The sequence below is a fragment of the Scyliorhinus torazame genome, chromosome 8, assembly GCF_047496885.1.
Source record: "Scyliorhinus torazame isolate Kashiwa2021f chromosome 8, sScyTor2.1, whole genome shotgun sequence".
Taxonomy (NCBI): Eukaryota; Metazoa; Chordata; class Chondrichthyes; order Carcharhiniformes; family Scyliorhinidae; genus Scyliorhinus; species Scyliorhinus torazame.
This window is the reverse complement of record NC_092714.1, coordinates 51149190-51167972: the sequence shown is the minus strand read 5'-3', so window position 1 is coordinate 51167972 and position 18783 is coordinate 51149190. Positions and strand designations below refer to the sequence as shown.

The window sequence follows — 18783 nt, the reverse complement described above, 5'->3', positions numbered from 1 at the left end:
GTGGTGGAGTTGAAAGGTAAGTGGAAGGAGGAGCTGGGAGTGGAGATCGAAGAGGGGACATGGGCAGATTCCCTAGGGAGGGTGAACTCTTCCTCTTCATGCGCGAGGCTCAGCCTCATACAGTTTAATGATGCACAGGGCACACATGACCGGGACAAGGATGAGCAGGTTCTTTGGGGGTGAGGACAGGTGTGTTAGGTGCTCAGGTAGCCCAGCAAATCACACCCATATGTTCTGGGCATGCCCAGCGCTGGAGGAATTTTGGAAGGGCGTAGCAAGGACGGTGTCGAGGGTGGTAGGATCCAGGGTCAAACCAGGCTGGGGGCTCGCAAAAAAAAAAGGCAGGGAGGAAATGGTCGAGTGAGGGAACAATGGTTTACAAAAGAGGTTGAATGTCTTGTCAAGAGGAAGAAGGGGGCTTTTTTAAGGATGAGAAAACAAGGTTCAGTTAGGGCACTTGAGGGATACAAGATAGCTAGGAACGAGCTCTAGAAAAGGCTTAGGGGAGCTAGGAGGGGGCATGAGAAGTCCTTGGCAGGTAGTATCAAGGAAAACCCCAAGGCTTTTTACACTTATGTGAGGAATAAAAGAATGACCAAGGTGAAGTTAGGGCCAGTCAAGGACAGTAGTGGGAACGTGTGCATGGAGTCTGAAGATATAGGAGAGGTCCTAAATGAATACTTTTCTTCAGTGTTCACAAAGGAGAGGGGCCATGTTGTTGAGGAGGATCGTGCGATTAAGGCTGGAGGAGGTAGATATTCGGAAGTAAGATGTGTTAGAAATTTTGAGACACCTGAGGACGGATAAGTCTCCTGGGCCTGATGGGATATATCCTAGGATTCTTTGGGAGGCGATGGATGAGATTGCAGAGCCTTTGGCTTTGATCTTTATGTCCTCACTGTCTACAGGAATAGTGCCAAAAGACTGGAGAGAGGCGAATGTTGTACCCTTGTTCAAGAAAGGGAATAGGTATCACCCTGGGAATTATAGGCCAGTTAGTCTCACTTTGGTCATTGGTAAATTATTGGAAAGGGTCCTGAGGGATAGGATTTATGATCATTTGAAAATATACAGCTTAATCCAGGATAGTCAGCACGGATTTGTGAGGGGTAAGTCTTGCCTCACAAGTTTGATTGTATTCTTTGAGGAGGTAACTAAGTACATAGATGAAGGTGTCATAATATACAAACAGGTATATGATGGTGCACAAGCAGGCAGTGATTGACACACAGGATGACCAGTGAACACACAGAACACAGCAGCCAATCACCAGACAGAACACGATCACTATAAAGTCAGTGGGCACTAGTTTTCCCGCTCTCTTGGGATCCAGCCTCTGAGACAGTCAGAGCCCGTGAGCAGCAACTAGAACATACACCATGTGGTCGTAAGATAGTCTGGTCAGGTTAGCCTCAGGCCTCCAGTCAAGTCAGCATAGTGTCAACCCACAGTTAAAGTATGTATGATGTTACCTCTGCGAGCAACAGAAACACCCCCGCCAACGCTGCCCAGCCTGCACCGCCCTTTGCAAGGCGTGCGGCAAGAAGGGGCACTTCGCTGCGGTGTGCCAGGCCCGCTCAGTCGCCGCTATTGCCCCGACCCCCCCTCGCATATGGACAATGGGCGCCGCCATCTTCACCTCCCCGGATCACGCGCGGCCACTGGGCGCCACCATCTTCCCCTTCTCGGACCACGTGCGACCCATGGGCGCTGCCAATTTTTTCAACCCCGCCATGTGTGGCCCATGGGCGCCAGCATCTTGTCCACCCCAAGATCATCAAGCGCCGCCATCTTGTCTTCTCCATGGCACATGGGCACCACCATTGTTCAAGGACCCGTGCCCCCTGGGCACCCCATCGTTCGACACCAGCGACGACCAGCCACGACTCGCCTCGGTCACGATCAACCAGTCTCGCCCGCACAAACTGGCCACCGCCTCGACAAGCGTGAAGATCGATGGGCACGAGACCTCTTGCCTGCTGGACTCCAGGAGCACCGAAAGCTTCATACATCCAGATACGGTAAGATGCTGCTCCCTTGCGGTACACCCCGCCAATCAAAGAATCTCCCTGGCCTCCACATCCCACTCCGCGGCAATCCGGGTGTACTGTATACTCACACTCACGGTCCAGGGCGTAGAATTCAGCGGCTTCCGCCTCTACGTCCTCCCCAACCTCTGCGCTGCCCTGCTACTCGGCCTGGACTTCCAGTGAAACCACCAGAACCTAACCTTGAAATTCGGCGGGCCCCTACCACCCCTTGCTGTGTGCGGCCTTGCGACCCTAAAGGTCGACCCACCTTCCCTATTCGCAAACCTAACCCCGGATTGCAAACCCGTCACCACCAGGAACAGATGGTACAGCACCCAGGACAGGACCTTCATCAGGTCAGAGGTCCAGCGGCTGCTTCGGGAAGGCATCATCGAGGCCAGCAACAGCCCCTGGAGAGCCCAAGGGTCGTGGTGAAAACTGGGGAGAAACGCAGAATGGTAGTGGACTACAGCCAGACCATCAATAGGTACACACAGCTCGACGCGTACCCCCTCCCACGCATATCTGATATGGTCAATCAGATTGCACAGGACCGGGCCTTCTCAACTGTAGACCTCAAATCCGCCTACCACCAGCTCCCCAACTGTAAGGCACTGCCTTCGAGGCAGATGGCCACCTCTAACATTTTCTCAGGGTTCCCTTTGGCGTTACCAACAGGGTCTCGGTCTTCCAAAGGGAGATGGACCAAATGGTCGACCGGTACGGGTTGCGGGCCACCTTCCCATCCCTAGATAATTTCACCATCTGCGGCCACGATCAGCAGGACCACGATGCCAACCTTGCAAAATTCTTCCACACCGCCACTCTCCTCAACCTCACCTATAACAAGGAGAAGTGTGTGTTCAGCACAAACCGCTTAGCCATCCTCGGATATGTGGTCCAGAACGGCGTTCTGGGGCCCGATCCCGACTGCATGCGCCCCCTCAAGGAGCTCCCCCTCCCCCACTGCCCCTCAAACGCTGCCTGGGGTTCTTTTCATACTACGCCCAGTGGGTCCCAAACTATGTGGACAAGGCCCGCCCACTCATCCAGTCCACTCTTTTCCCCCTGACGGCTGAGGCTCAACATGCCTTCGACTGCATCAGAGCCGATATCGCCAAGGCCGCGATGCATGCAGTAGACGAGACGCTGCCCTTTCAAGTGGAAAGCGATGCATCAGGCGTCGCCCTAGCCGCCACGCTCAATCAGGCAGGCAGGCCCGTGGCATTCTTTTCACGAACCCTTCATGCCTCCGAAATTCGGCACGCCTCCTTCGAAAAAGAGGCCCAAGCCATCGTTGAAACTGTGCGGCATTGGAGGCATTACCTGGCCGGCAGGAGATTCACTCTCCTCACTGACCAACGGTCGGTAGCCTTCATGTTCAATAACACACAGCGGGGTAAGATCAAAAATGATAAAATCTTGAGGTGGAGGATCGAGCTCTCCACCTACAACTACGAGATTTTGTACCGCCCCAGCAAGCTCAACGAGCCCCCAGATGCCCTATCCCAAGGTACATGTGCCAGCGCACAACTAGACCAACTCCGGGCCCTGCACGTCACCCGGGAGTCACACGGTTGTACCATTTCATAAAGGCCCGCAATCTGCCCTACTCCGTCGAGGAAGTCAGAGCAATCATCAGGGACTGCCAGGTCTGTGCGGAGTGCAAACTGCACTTCTACCGGCCAGACCGCGTGCGCCTGGTGAAGGCCTCCCGCCCCCTTGAACGCCTCAGCGTGGATTTCAAAGGGCCCCTCCCCTCTACCAACTGTAACACGTATTTCCTCAGTGTGATCGATGAATACTCCATTCCCCTTCGCCATCCCATGCCCCGACATGACGTCTGTCATCGTCATCAAAGCCTTCAACACAACCTTCGCTCTGTTCGGTTTCCCCGCCTACGTCCACAGCGACCGAGGATCCTCATTTATGAGTGATGAGCTGCACCAGTACCTGCTCAGCAAGGGCATTGCCTCGAGCAGGACGACAAGCTACAACCCCAGGGGAAACGGGCAGGTCGAGTGGGAGAATGGGGCGGTCTGGAAGGCCGTCCAGCTGGCCCTACGGTCCAGAAATCTCCCAGCCTCTCGCTGGCAGGAGGTCCTCCACGGACGCACTTCACTCCATTCGGTCGCTCCTGTGCACCGCAACCAGCGAAACCCCCCATGAACGTCTCCTTGCCTTCCCCAGGAAGTCCACCTCCGGGGTTTCACTCCCAACGTGGCTGGCAGCTCCAGGACCCGTTCTCTTCCGCAAGCACATGCGGCTCCACAAGGCGGACCCGTTGCTTGAGAGAGTACAGATACTCCATGCAAACCCGCAGTATGCCTACGTAGCATACCCCGCCGGCCGCCAAGACACAGTCTCCCTCGGGGATCTGGCACCAGCTGGGTCCCCACACACCACCCTCCCCGTCCCGGCGCCACCCTCCCCTCCCCCGGCAGACCCCACCGCAGCCCCCGCTCCAGGACAATCCGTCCTACCCTTACTCCCACCCGGGGATGAAGAGGATTTCGACATGCTCCCGGAGTCACCAAAGACCAAGCCGACGCCTGAGTCGCCATCAGCACTGCGGCGCTCTCAACGACAGATCAAGGCGCTCGATCGTCTAAATTTGTGACCTTCTCTGTAATTTTAACACCAATCAGTATGTATATAGTTTTCCACCACCCCCGCTGGACTCATTTTTAACAGGGGCTGAATGTGGTAGTCACCACTGTTGTATTATATTGTCTCTATGGGTATTACAGTAAGGCCCCTGAACTACAGGTACGGGGGTAGATCCCTGCCTGCTGGCTCCGCCCAGGAGGCGGAGTATAAATGTGTGTGCTCTCCAAACAGCAGCCATTTTGTAAGCTGCTGTAGGAGGCCACACATCTGTGTAATAAAGCCTCGATTACATTCTACTCTCGTCTCGTCGTAATTGATAGTGCATCACCTAGTCCCTGTCTGTCTGCCCCACCGACCACCCATAACTTCCACTGACCGCGGAGACCTCTGGCCGTGCGGCTGAAGGCTATTGCCACTTGGAAATTGGCAATCATAGTTAAGTGAGCACCTCACATTTCCCAAGTGGATTCCTGTAGGTGGATGTGGCATTTAGCTAGCATGCGGGGGTTATTGCCCAGCATTCCATCAGACCATGATACCTGGACACTGTGCCTGAACACTGCAGGAAGCAACACCATGGACGCCGCATCCAATATCCGAGCATCCAGGGCCTGGGCTCCTGCTCCAGGGACATTTCTGTGACCGGAGGATGGGTGAGTGCAACGGGAAGGGAACCTGTGCCGGTGCAGGTAATGTCTGGGGTCTAGGATCTGGGATCTGGTGAGCAGAGTGTGCCAGGAGGGGTGGGAAGAGCAATGGGGGAGACTGGAGGCTCCCAGTATGGAAGACATCGGTGGTTGTCAGCCTCTCACCCTCTTCCAATTCCTTACAGATAACAGAATGGACAATATTTTGGACCCTGCGCAACTTGCCCTCGTGGTGCTGCTGGCAGGCCAGGCAGCCAGACATCGGAGAAGGTGGCGGCAACAGTGTCGACAGAGATTCAAGGCGGCCGCCCATGTGCTGGGTCCTGCCCCACACTCTGAGGACATGGCCGCCTATCTGGCCAGGGAAGGTCCCAGAGGGGGAGGCTGGCGACGGCCCAAGCTATACAGGCGTCGCAGTTGTTTCGAACAGATGATGGACAGCAGAAGGAGACGGTGCGGCACCTGTGCCATGTCCTTGCAGACTTGGCACCACGTGGAGGAGGCGGATTTTCGCTCCCGGTGGCCGTCAAAGTCACCACGCCCTGAACCTTTACACCTTTTCACCTCAGGATCATTCCCAGACTCGAGCGGGGTCTTGTATGGCATCTCACAAGCTATAGCCCGAATTGTATCCGTAAGGGCATGGTTGCCCTGTTGGCTTGGACAGCGACCCCATGTCTGGGAGATGGGGCATGGAATTGGTGCTCGCCCAGCATAGCGGATGAAAGTGCCAGAGGCGTCATACTGGTCGAGGTGCAGATATTTTAAGGGTTTCACAGAGTGTCCACCGCTGCCCCACTCTCCCGATGGTGCCGCCCCCTTCTCCACCCCTCCCACATCCTCCCCCACTCCTCCTCCCAATGCACACTCCCCACTCACCCCCTACTTTCCACCTTCCCCCCCTCCCTCACAGTGCCCTCTCAGTGATCCTCGACTTCCATGCTCTACTGCTGCGTCTAGGTGTATCCCCAGGATGCACAGCAGAGCTGGAGGTGGCCAGCTGCTTACCATATCCCGTGGCCTTCCACTGGTGGGCATCCGTTGGGAGCTCTGGGACCGAAAGGCCCCAGTGCATTTGCAGGCGGCACATGCCCTACTGTTCCAGGTGCTGGCTGCAAGATGACGTGTTGTCAGAAGGGTGGAACTCGGGGGAGCTGGTGGCCGCCGTCGCCACTCGGTGAGATGGGTCCGAGTTGGCATCCAGCGCCCCTCCCTCCCTGTCGGTGCCCATAGGGCCCTGGGATTCACCTCGGGATGGAGTGCAGTTGGTTCAAGCCCCAGCGCCCCCTGCGTCATCTGGCTCTGCCAGCTCTGGTGACTCCCCAATGTCTGCAGCGTGGTGTCAATGCCCTCAGTGATGCTCCTCAGTCACTGGAACATGCTCTGCAGTGCCTTGGCAATGCCCGCCTGGTGACTAGGACAAGCTCCGCGGTATCTCGGCTATTCCCATCTCAGATTGGGACATGTCCCGCCGCACCTCCTCAAGGTACGCCCGGTACTGGGTCACGTCCCCCAGTGAGTCGGACATTCTATCAAGGCCCTCAGCCATGGCCGTCACCGACTGGACCACTCCTTGGACATCTCCACTCATGCTGACATCGTGCACCAGGCTCTCCACTGCGGTCGCCACCCAAGCAGTGTTGGCCTTGGGGCCATGCATTGCTGGCACCATCTCCTGCGCCCGTAGTCTTTCGGATTCCTCCATTCGGCTATGGACCTGCTGGAGAGTCGCTGACACCCCCCTCTGAATCTCACAGCCACACCCTAGCGTCCGCATCAGCTCCGGGTAAACCTGGTCCAGAGGCTCAGCATCTGACAGGGACCCAGCTGGGTCCTGGGATCCAGCAGACGTCTGAGCGCTGTCTCACCGGATGTTCTTGCCTCCACCTGATGTGCATTAGCAACTGTGTGGTATTCACCAGAATGTGCCCCAGAAGCCAGTCCACTACTGTTGCCCACCGAGGTGCGTGTCCCTGAGCTGGGCTGGTGGAGGGTGGAGATGACAGCTGTGCTGCGACTTTTATTGTTGCATCTCCGGAGATCTCCTCCAAGGTGTTCTCCTGCAAGGCAGGCGCGAGGCCACCCCGGATCGGCCGGCACCATTGGCTAGAGGTCCTGCGGGAGAGTGGGCATGGGGTCAGGGAGGGGGGGGTAAGTCTACATGGCAATAACAACTCACGTTTGACAGTTGATCTGGGTGGGGACTGGTGGATCCTCACCTCTGCCGTGCACCGACCTCCATGTTGATGACCAATCTGTCCTTTGCCACCCCCATAACCTTCAAGGCCCGCACCTCATAGGGGGTGAGAATTCTGATGCCCGGCACCCTGCCACCCGACAGTGTGGGCCAACTTCTCCATGGGGACACAGAGGGGGACATCGTTAGCCCCACGCATGGTTACTTGTGGGGAGATAGGGCTTGAGGGTTGTGGGAGGGGGTTTGGAGGGTGGGGCATATGGGGGTAAGAGGAGTATGGGAGGGGAGTATGAGGGGAGATAGGGGGGGAGTATGAGTGTGTGAGGTGGTGGGGGTGGGTCGGGGGTCCAGTACAAACTGTCATGTGACAGTACCTTTACGAAATGGGTGTTTATAAATGGATGTGTATATAAATAGCTGTAGTGAGAGTGCCTTTAAGAAATGGGTGTTTACTACTGCAGTGATGTCAGAGAGTGGGTGGAGCTGGGCTATCTGTCAGCTTTTTACTTTCGTTTTAGGTTGTTTGCTGCACGGTGTGTTTTAGTTTCGTTTTCAGTGTTGGAGCTGAAGCCTGACACAGCAGGTGCACTGATGATCTCTCTGCCATGAAAAGACTATCTCTTGATCATTTGGTGAATTCAGAATTATAAATGTTCCCAGTAGTGAATGTAAACCTAATGTGCTCCTGGTAAAAGTTATTTTAAGTCTTATGGATGTTAAAAGGAAAGCTTAAAGGATTACTTAGTGTTGTATTCTTTAGGGGGTTGTATTTGAATTAATGGTTGCTAAGATGTTCACTGTATGTTTTAAAAAGGTTAACTTGAGTTCATAGAATAAACGTTGTTTTGCTTCAAAAAATACTTTTCCATTTCTGCTGCACCACACTTGTAGAATGGGCCGTGTGCTCCCCATACCACAATCTATTAAAGGTTGTGGATCAGGTGAACTCCATGATACACTTTGGGGTTCTCTAAACCCTGGCCCATAACAAATTGGGGGCTCATCCGGGATAAAAGTCTATCTATTGAATTGGCTTTGTGAATTTAAAAACAGTGAGGAGTGAGCATATTGTGGTTGCTTTTCAGGTGTGGTATTTTAGTTTAAGTGGGGAGTGTTGTGGACAATGGCTCTTTCAGAGGCTCTGAAGTTTTTGGGTGTGGAGACGGTCACACGCAGTACCTTACGGACAGAGACTAAAAGCAGACTGTTAGATTTGGCAAAAACATTGCAGTTAACATTACCTGACAAAATGTGAAAAGATGAGGCCATTATGGCAGTGGCTAAGCATTTAAAGTTGCCTGAGATACAGTTTGACTCATTGGAAATGGCAACAATTCAGTTGCAAATTAAACAAATGGAACATGAGAAAGAATTAAAGCAGCTTGAATACGAAAGAGATAGAGGGGAAAAAGAAAGGGAAAGAGATAGAGAGGAAAAAGAAAGAGGGAGGAAAAAGAAAAGGAGAGAGAAGAAAGTAGAAAAGAATGAATAGCCCTAGCAGAACAAAAAGAAAGAGAAAGGGAGATACAGATCAGGGAAAAAGATAAAAAGAGCGTGTTTGAACTTCAGAAAATGGCCATGAAACATGACAGTCAGTTAAAATTGGCAAACGTTAAGGAAAACGTACAGTTGGATGATAGTGATGAGGATAGTGAGAAAGAGCGCCATAGTCGAAGGCTTGGTGGGAATCTATTTAAATATGTCCAAGCATTGCCAAGGTTTGACGAGAAGGAGATAGAAGCCTTTTTCATTTCATTTGAGAAGGTGGCTGAACAAATGAAATGGCCACAGGTCATGTGGGTATTACTGATTCAAACAAAGCTGGTAGGTAGAGCTAGTGAAGTGCTTGCACCACTACTGGAGGAGGTATCTGGGACGTATGAGGAAGTGAAAAAATCCATCTTAGGTGCATATGAACTAGTGCCTGAAGTCTACAGCCAAAGGTTTAGAAATTTATGGAAAAAATTTGGTCAAACATACATGGAGTTTGAAAATTACTCAAACAGAGTAATTTTGATAGGTGGGTAAGGGCTTTGAAAATAGACCAAACGTATGAAGCTCTCAGAGAAATTATACTTTTGGAGGAGTTTAAAAATTCATTTCCTGATGTAGTGAGAATTCATGTGGAAGAGCAGAGGGTTAAAACTGCCAGGTTAGCAGCAGAAATGGCAAGTGATTATGAATTAGTTCATAAATCAAAGCTTGGATTCCGATATCAGTTTCAGCCTGTGAGGAATAGAAACTGGGGACATGAGAAATACTCAAGTGGTAAAGGTAAAGGTGATCTGATGGGAGATAATAAGGAGAGTGGACCTCAGATTAAAAAAGAAATCGAGCAAGGTGGAAAAGAAATGAAAAGTTTCAAATGTTTTCACTGTAATAAATTAGGCCATGTAAAGTCAGTGTTGGTGGTTGAAAAAAAACACTGGGAAGGCTGATGTGGTAAAACAGGATAAAACAGTTGGGTTTGTTAAAGTGGTGAAGAAAAGCCCAAGTGAAGCGAAGGAGGTGCAAAAGATTGTACAGCCTGATCAAGAGGTGATTGATAAGAAGGTGCCAGATCTCTTTAAATAATTTACTTGTGTGGGTAAAGTTTACTCATGTGTATCAGGAGAAGCAGGCAAAGAAGTCACAATTTTAAGAGATACAGGGGCTAGTCAATCTTCAATGGAAAGAGAAGAGGAATTATGTAGTTTGGGAAGAATGTTGCCAGAAAAGGTGGTGATATGTGGAATTCAGGGTGAGAGGAGTAGCGTTCCATTGTATAAGGTAAGGTTGGAAAGTCCAGTGAAGAAAAATTACTATTCCATTTCTGCTGCATCACACCTGTAGAGTGGACCGTGTGCTCAAAGCTTTTACAAAGAGTCATTGGACTCGAAACATTAGCTCTTTTCTCTCCCTGCAGATGCTGCCAGGCCTGCTGAGATTTTCCAGCATTTTCTTTTTGGAGAAAGAGAGATAGACAGTTGAACAGATAGGCAAACAGTAGATAGGGAAATTTATACAATTGTAGACAGACGGGTAGATGGACTAACCGACCTAACCTGGCAGAAATGCAATGAAATATTCAAACCACTGACGCACAGTGGAATCTCCAAACAGGTAAACCATTTTTCTGCGGAGACAGCTTGTAATTCTTGCAGGACTCTCAAAGCGGCGAATATTGCAGGTCATTGACATCCACTGGTCCTTATAATAAAAACCAGATGGTGACACCAACGGTGTTCCCCGGACACACTCTCTGAGAGCTGTGGCTGAAAATAAAGAGAGACAGGATACAGGAATTGTGACAAACAAAAGAACAAAGAACAAAGAAATGTACAGCACAGGAACAGGCCCTTCGGCCCTCCAAGCCCGCGCCGACCATACTGCCCGACTAAACTACAATCTTCTACACTTCCTGGGTCCGTATCCTTCTATTCCCATCCTATTCATATATTTGTCAAGATGCCCCTTAAATGTCCCTATCGTCCCTGCTTCCACTACCTCCTCCGGTAGCGAGTTCCAGGCACCCACTACCCTCTGCGTAAAAAACTTGCCTCGTACATCTACTCTAAACCTTGCCCCTCTCACCTTAAACCTATGCCCCCTAGTAATTGACCCCTCTACCCTGGGGAAGAGCCTCTGACTATCCACTCTGTCTATGCCCCTCATAATTTTGTAGACCTCAATCAGGTCGCCCCTCAACCTCCTTCGTTCCAGAGAGAACAAACCGAGTTTATTCAATCGCTCCTCATAGCTTATGCCCTCCATACCAGGCAACATTCTGGTAAATCTCTTCTGCACCCTCTCTAAAGCCTCCACATCCTTCTGGTAGTGTGGCGACCAGAATTGAACACTATACTCCAAGTGTGGCCTAACTAAGGTTCTATACAGCTGCAACATGACTTGCCAATTCTTATACTCAAAACGATAATGTAAACTGTCAATACATTTTCACAGTTTCCATAGCAATGACAAATTCCAGCAGGATCATTGGATGTTGCTACAGGAAGCACTATCTACACAATCACAGAAATAATCCAAGTGGTATTTGAACAAGATTGTGTGAACAGCGAAATGCACCACCTGATGTGCCACTGATAAAATATAGGGCGCGATTCACTGGCTGCGTTGCGGTCGAGCGAGAGCTCAACGCGGCCGGAAGCCCTCCAGCAGGCCTGCCAGCAGGCTCCATGCCTCACAGGATTCACCCAAGTCACGTGCCATGTCGGAGTTGGAACTCTGCCCAGAAGGGGCAGGACCAAACGCGGAAATAGGTCGTAAACGGGATACCCCGGCCTCCCTCGATTCTCCGATCACCCCAGCGAGGCTGCAGCTGGGCACCCATTAATGCTTGACCACAAGGGGCAGCACGGTGGCGCAGTGGGTGAGCACTACGGCCTCACGGCGCCGAGGTCCCAGGTTCGATCCCGGCTCTGGGTCACTGTCTGTGTGGAGTTTGCTCATTCTCCCCGCTTTTGCGAGGGTTTCGCCCCCACAACCCAAAAATGTGCAGGCTAGGTGGATTGGCCATGCTAAATTGCCCCTTAATTGGAAAAAAATGAATTGGGTACTCTGAAATTTCTTTTAAAAATGCTTGTCCACAAGAACGTGGACCAGACGGGACGGCACCCTGGGGGTCTCCCGGGCCATTGGAGACACCTGGGTGGTCAAGGCCAGTGCAGGATGGCTCTCTGTCCCTCCCCCTGAAACTCGGGCACCTTGGCACAGCCCAGCTGGCACCTTGGCAATACCATCCTGGCACTGCCAAGGTGCCTGGCTGGCACTGCCAAGGTGTCCGGGTGGCACTGTCAAGGTGTCCGGGTGGTACTGCCAAGGTGTCCAGGTAGTAGTGCCAGGGTGTCCGGGTGGTACTGCCAAGGTGCCCGGGTGATACTGCCAAGGTGTCCGGGTGATACTGCCAAGCTGGCTGGAGCACTGCCTGGGTGCAAGGGTGGCAGTGCAAGGGTCAGGGATTGAGGGGGCTATGTCCATGAAAGGAGGGTGGAGGGGGGATTTTGAAGGCTGGAGACGTGCAGGGCAGGTAAGTAGGGGCCTCCAGAAGTTGGGGGGGGTGGTAGGTCGGGGTCCTGGAAAGGAGGGGGTGCCGCAAGGGGGCTTGGAGAGGCCTGAAGAGGGGGCCCCCAGGGAACCCATAGCAAGTGTCCGCACTTGGGGGGTGTGAGGTAGTGTCTTTGTATGCGGGGGGTGAAATTGCCCATGGGTGGGGGGTGTGGGGACCCACAAGCTCACTGAGAGATCGGGGCACCCTTTCAAAATGGAAGCCCGATCTCTGAGTTCAGTTCCCCAGTTCTAAAATAAATTGACAGTGCCATTGAATAGCGGTGGGGAGCTCACCGGCAGCACCAGCAGGAAACTCGCTGAAAAACCCAACATAAGTGAACTTCGAAATTTTTTGAGAATCAGGACAGGAGAATGTTTTTTAACACTGGGGAGCTGAACTCAGAGATCATGCTGCCATTTTGAAAGGGTGCCCCAATCTCTGTGAGCTTGTTTGTCCTCCACAATCCTCACCCATGGGCAATGTCTGCCCCCACACACGTCGAAACTACGCCAACCTCCCAAGTGAGGACACCCTACTATGCACCCACTCCCCTACCCACCACCCAGCCAACCTCACGGAGGCACCTACCTACCTGCCCTGCACTCCCCCACCCTTCAAACCCCCCTTGCCCCCTGACCCTTGGCAGTGCCATTATGGCACTCAGGTGCCCTTGCACTGCCACCCTGGCACCCAGGCAGTGCTCCTGCTGACTTGGCAGTGCCACCTGGGCACCTTGGAGTGCCAGGGTGGCAGTGCCAAGGCGCCAGCTGGGCAGTGCCACGGTTCCCGTGACCCAGGGGAGGGCCAGGGAGCCACCTGCACTTATTCTGATCATCCTGAGATCTCCGGTGACCCGGGAGACCCCCCCAGGTGACGTTCCATCTGGTCCACGTTTGTGTGGACCAGCACTGATCGGCGCCCAGCTGCAGCCACCCTGCAGCCTCCCTGGGAAGGCCGGAGAATCGAAGAAGGCCGCTGGATCCCATGCAGGCCGGTCGTAAGTAGGTTTGCGACCTACCTCCGCGAGCATCATTCAGTCCCGCCCATTTATGTCGCAGTTCCGACTTCACGGGTCGTCGAAGAATCCCAGGAGGCGCAGAGCCTTTCGGGAGGCTCTCTGGAAGCCTCGCCCGGCATTCTCTGGCCGCGTTACGCGCAACTGAGAGCCCAACACAGCCAGAGATTCACGCTCAGAATCATTGAATAGCGGTGGGGAACTCGCCAGCAGAGCTGACGGGAAACACCCTGAAAAACCCGCCACAAATGAACTTCGACATTTTTCATGAATCGCGGCCATAACCTTTTGCATACAAGCCTGCCAACTTGCTCCGGAAGAGATGTAGGAAAGAGCAAATAAAACATGAAAGTTTCTAAATACTGGCTTCTTTGAAATTGTTTCCAGTCCAAGCCCCTTGCACTGACAATAGACACAAAGCCAGACTCTGCTGTTATCCTTGCTATAGAATATAGAGAAAGTGAACTCTTTCTGGGATATCTCACAGTTCATTCCGTATTCAATCCAAAACTGCAGAATGATTAAATTACCTTTATTGTCACAAGTAGGCTTACATTAACGCTGCAATGAAGTTACTATGAAAAGCCCCTGGTCGCCACATTCCGGCGCCTGTTCAGGTACAGAGAGGGAGAATTCAGACTTCTCAGCTGGTACGGGAATTGAACCCACGCTGCTGCCCTTGTTCTGCATCACAAACCAGCTGTCTAGCCCACCAAGCTAAACCCAACCCCTTAGTGAGTGCCTACTATTTCAAGGAACTGCAAGTGTCTTTTACAGCCAAAGCTGTGATCAACATTCTTAATGCATGTAAACGTTTGAATGGCAAGAGCAGCGAACTGATATTGCATTGCAGTTTCTTTCCTGAGCTAAAGGCAGACTGTTGGCAGTAATGTTGCTGCTGTCCTCCTGATGTCCCTACTCCCAGGCACCTTGTAGATGGTTTCCATTTTCAGCAGCGGCAAAAACAGGTAATTTTGGATCAGCCGCCCAGTATACATCCTTTGTTTATTCACTGTTTATCAAGCAAAGCAAAGTCACCATCGTCCCAGATGACTATGCTTTCTCCTTTGAGGAGGACAGCTGGCTGGCGGTGATTTAACCTGAGGATCACAACACCTCAGACAAGGGGCAAGGTTCATGAATAACCTCAACCGGTACAGGAATGAAACCGGCGCCGTTGGCCTCGCGAACCAGCTGTCCAGCCAACTGAGCGAAACCCGCCCCCATACCGGCTGAGGCTATTGTTGAAGGCCCGCCTTCTCAAGCTTGCCCTCAACCACGGGGACTTTACCTCACTGGATATATTGTCGCGGGGTGATCTCAGCAGAGAGCAACACTCACACTGTTGCTTTTCCGCTTGGAGAGATTCCGTGGTCATGAAAAAGCATTACATAAATGCAAATATCTCTCTCTCAGTCGAGATCTGGCTATGTGAAGTCAATGGGAGGAAAGCTCAGGGAATAACAGATGGCTAGTCTGTTTTTTCCATCTGACGGCCTGGATGAAGTTAAAATAAAAATTTTTTTAAATGTCCTGGATCAGTATTAATCATACCTGAATTCACCAAGACAATACATGTTTAGTTACCCTGTTCTACTTGCAGTAAATATGCACAAAGCCAAAATGTTAATCTAATTCAGGAAATATTTACATGGGGCATTACATTACACTTTATTTGAAAAGGCTGCCAATTCCTGCCTATTTAAATCAAGAAATTACTCCACCATTCTTCTTACTCATATTCCCTTTAATGTACTAAACCCTCAATTAACTAATAATGGACATATAATTATCTTACTTGGTTGAGGTGAAGGCTCTACCATAATGTACCCTAGGGTACAGGGTAAGATAAGCTTCTGGATGTTGACTTCACTGTAAAAGTAAATATATCATAGATTAAATTGTTGTATTCATGTAACAAGTGAGCACAAGCAGAGGCAGAAGATAGCCCAAACATATTTTCAGTAATGCAGTTCCTCAAACCGACAGTAAGAATTTGAATTACATCACCAACCATGGGCTGGATTCACCGTCCCACCGCGCCAGATTTCTGGTTCAGCACGCCGGTGGAATTCTCCGTTTCGCCGGCTGGTCAATGGGGGTTTCCCATTGTGGGGCAGCCCCCCCCCCCCGCAACACTGTCAGGAAGCCCCCGGGCTGCTGGCAAAATGGAACATCCCGATGGCGAAGAATCCAGCCCCGGGTCTCTGCAAAGTTCTTCGAAATCATTAGGAGGATAGACTGTCAGCTTCCTCTCCCAAACCAACATTTCTCGGGTAAAAAGCAGATCTCACCAAAAGCAGTTTTAATGGACGGGTTCTAAGACCATAAGACATAGGAGCAGGAATAGGCCCATTTGGCTGATCAGGTCTACTTCACCATTCAATGAGACTACAGCTGATCTGATAACTCCACTTTCCCGCCTTATCCCCATAACCTTTGATTCACTTACTGATCAAAAATCTGTCAATCTCAGCCTTGAATAAACTTAACGGCCCAACCCTGACAACCCTCTATGGTAAAGAATTCCACAGATCCACTAAACTCTGAGAGAAGGCATTTCTCCAAATCTGTTTTAAATGGGTAACCCCTTACTCTGAGACTATGCCCTTTGGTCCTAGACTCTCCCTCAAGGGGAAACAGTGAGTTCTCCCAGTGAGCCAGAGAGAAGACAGCCAGAGTGAGACAGCAAAGAGTGAGTTTGGGAATTTGAATCTAGGTGGGAATTGAATTGAATTGAATTGAATTGAATCAGTAAGGCGGCTCCTTTTAAATTTCAGGAGTTTAAATTAATTTAAATTAAGCTAGTATTGTGCAGTGTGGGTTAACAAGGGCTGCCCCACCCACTCACATAACTGGTTGGCAGTTAAGTGTCAGTCACTCAAATCAACCTTGATCTAAAAGCAGGTGGGGGAGGAGAGTCAATTCAGGACAGTTTAAAAAGAGCAACTTGTAAACTCACTCCCAGTGAGTTCTCCCAGTGAGCCAGAGAGAAGACAGCCAGAGTGAGACGGCAAAGAGTGAGTTTGGGAATTTGAATCTAGGTGGGAATTGAATTGAATTGAATTAAATCAGTAAGGCGGCTCCTTTTAAATTTCAGGAGATTAAATTAATTTAAATTAAGCTAGTATTGTGCAGTGTGGGTTAACAAGGGCTGCCCCACCCACTCACATAACTGGTTGGCAGTTAAGTGTCAGTCACTTAAATCGACCTTGATCTAAAAGCAGGTGGGGGAGGGGAGTCAATTCAGGACAGTTTAAAAAGAGCAACTTGTAAACTCACTCCCAGTGAGTTCTCCCAGTGAGCCAGAGAGAAGACAGCCAGAGTGAGACGGCAAAGAGTGAGTTTGGGAATTTGAATCTAGGTGGGAATTGAATTGAATTGAATTAAATCAGTAAGGCGGCTCCTTTTAAATTTCAGGAGATTAAATTAATTTAAATTAAGCTAGTATTGTGCAGTGTGGGTTAACAAGGGCTGCCCCACCCACTCACATAACTGGTTGGCAGTTAAGTGTCAGTCACTTAAATCGACCTTGATCTAAAAGCAGGTGGGGGAGGGGAGTCAATTCAGGACAGTTTAAAAAGAGCAACTTGTAAACTCACTCCCAGTGAGTTCTCCCAGTGAGCCAGAGAGAAGAAAACCAGAGTGAGACGGCAAAGAGTGAGTTTGGGAATTTGAATCTAGGTGGGAATTCGAAGCTGGGTGGGGAGGAAGTGCTTTTTATCCCTGGTAAGTGACTGGTAAGTTGTGTTTCTGTTTTTCTGTTTCTTTTCATTGGTATATTTATTTATTTTTTCTTTGTTTTTTTTTGTTGAAATTGTAGTTGTTGAAGTTAACCGAAGGTTTAAGACATGGCAGGAGATCTCAGGCCCGTGTCATGCTCCTCCTGTGCGATGTGGTAGCTCAGGGACACGTCCACTGTCCCTGGCTCCTTCACGTGCAAGAAGTGTGTCTAGTTGCAGCTCCTGTTAGACCGCTTGACGGCTCTGGAGCTGCAGATGGACTCACTTTGGAGCATCCGCGATGCTGAGGACGCCGTGGATAGCACGTTTAGCGAGTTGGTCACACCGCAGGTGAAAGGTACTGAGGGAGATAGAAAATAGGTGACCAAAAGACAGAGCAAGAGTAGGAAGGCAGTGCAGGTGTCCTCTGCGGCCATCTCCCTGCAAAACAGATATACCGCTTTGGATACTGTTGAGGGAGATGGCTCACCAGGGGAAGGCAGCAGCAGCCAGGTTCATGGCACCGTGGCTGGCTCTGCTGCGCAGCTGGGCAGGAAGAAGAATGGCAGTGGTATAGTGATAGGGGACTCAATTGTAAGGGGAATAGACAGGCGGTTCTGCGGACGCAATCGAGACTCCAGGATGGTATGTTGCCTCCCTGGTGCAAGGGTCAAGGATGTCTCGGAGCGGCTGCAGGACATTCTGGGGGAGGAGGGTGAACAGCCAGCTGTTGTGGTGCACATAGGCACCAACGATATAGGTAAGAAACGGGACAAGGTCCTACAAGCTGAATTTAGGGAGCTAGGAGTTAAACTAAAAAGTAGGACCTCAAAGGTAGTAATCTCAGGATTGCTACCAGTGCCACGAGCTAGTCAGAGTAGGAATGTCAGGATAGAGAGGATGAATACGTGGCTCGAGAGATGGTGCAAGAGGGAGGGATTCAAATTCCTGGGACATTGGAACCGGTTCTGGGGGAGGTGGGACCAGTACAAACCGGACGGTCTGCACCTGGGCAGGACTGGAACCAATGACCTAAGGGGGGTGGTTGCTAGAGCTGTTGGGGAGAGTTTAAACTAATGTGGCAGGGGGATGGGAACCGATGCAGGAAGTTGGAAGGTAGTAAAACAGGGACAGAAATAAAAGGCAGTAAGGGGGAAAGTGCAAGGCAGAGAAGCCATAGTCAAAAATCAAAAAGGGCGACAGTACAAGGTACAGTGACTGAGGGGAGCTCATTGAATAGGACCAGGAATACTAAAAGAAATAAAACGGGAAGTGAAAGCATTAATGGTAAGCGACGCGGCAGGTTGTTACATGAAGATATGGGTTCGACGACAAGGAAAATTAGGAGAAAGGTTAAGAGGAAATATAACTTAGGAGAGGTTACTGATCGAAGTGTTAAGATTCAGAACAGAGGTAAAAAAGCCAACATAAGTGTACTTTACCTGAATGCTCGTAGTATTCGAAATAAGGTAAATGAGTTGATGGCGCAAATCATCGTGAATGACTATGATTTAG

General features: G+C 50.8%; 1 protein-coding gene across 1 annotated transcript in view; it reads right to left on the bottom strand.

The window, feature by feature from the left end:
• Positions 1-18783, bottom strand: part of LOC140427839 (NXPE family member 3-like) — a 156809-nt gene that overhangs the window by 17749 nt on the left and 120277 nt on the right. The window contains exons 4-5 of the mRNA XM_072513604.1: positions 15345-15418; positions 10529-10738 (exon numbers count right to left, since the gene is read on the bottom strand). Of these exons, the coding sequence (XP_072369705.1) occupies positions 10529-10738; positions 15345-15418 (284 nt within the window). The remainder of the gene's footprint in view (positions 1-10528; positions 10739-15344; positions 15419-18783) is intronic.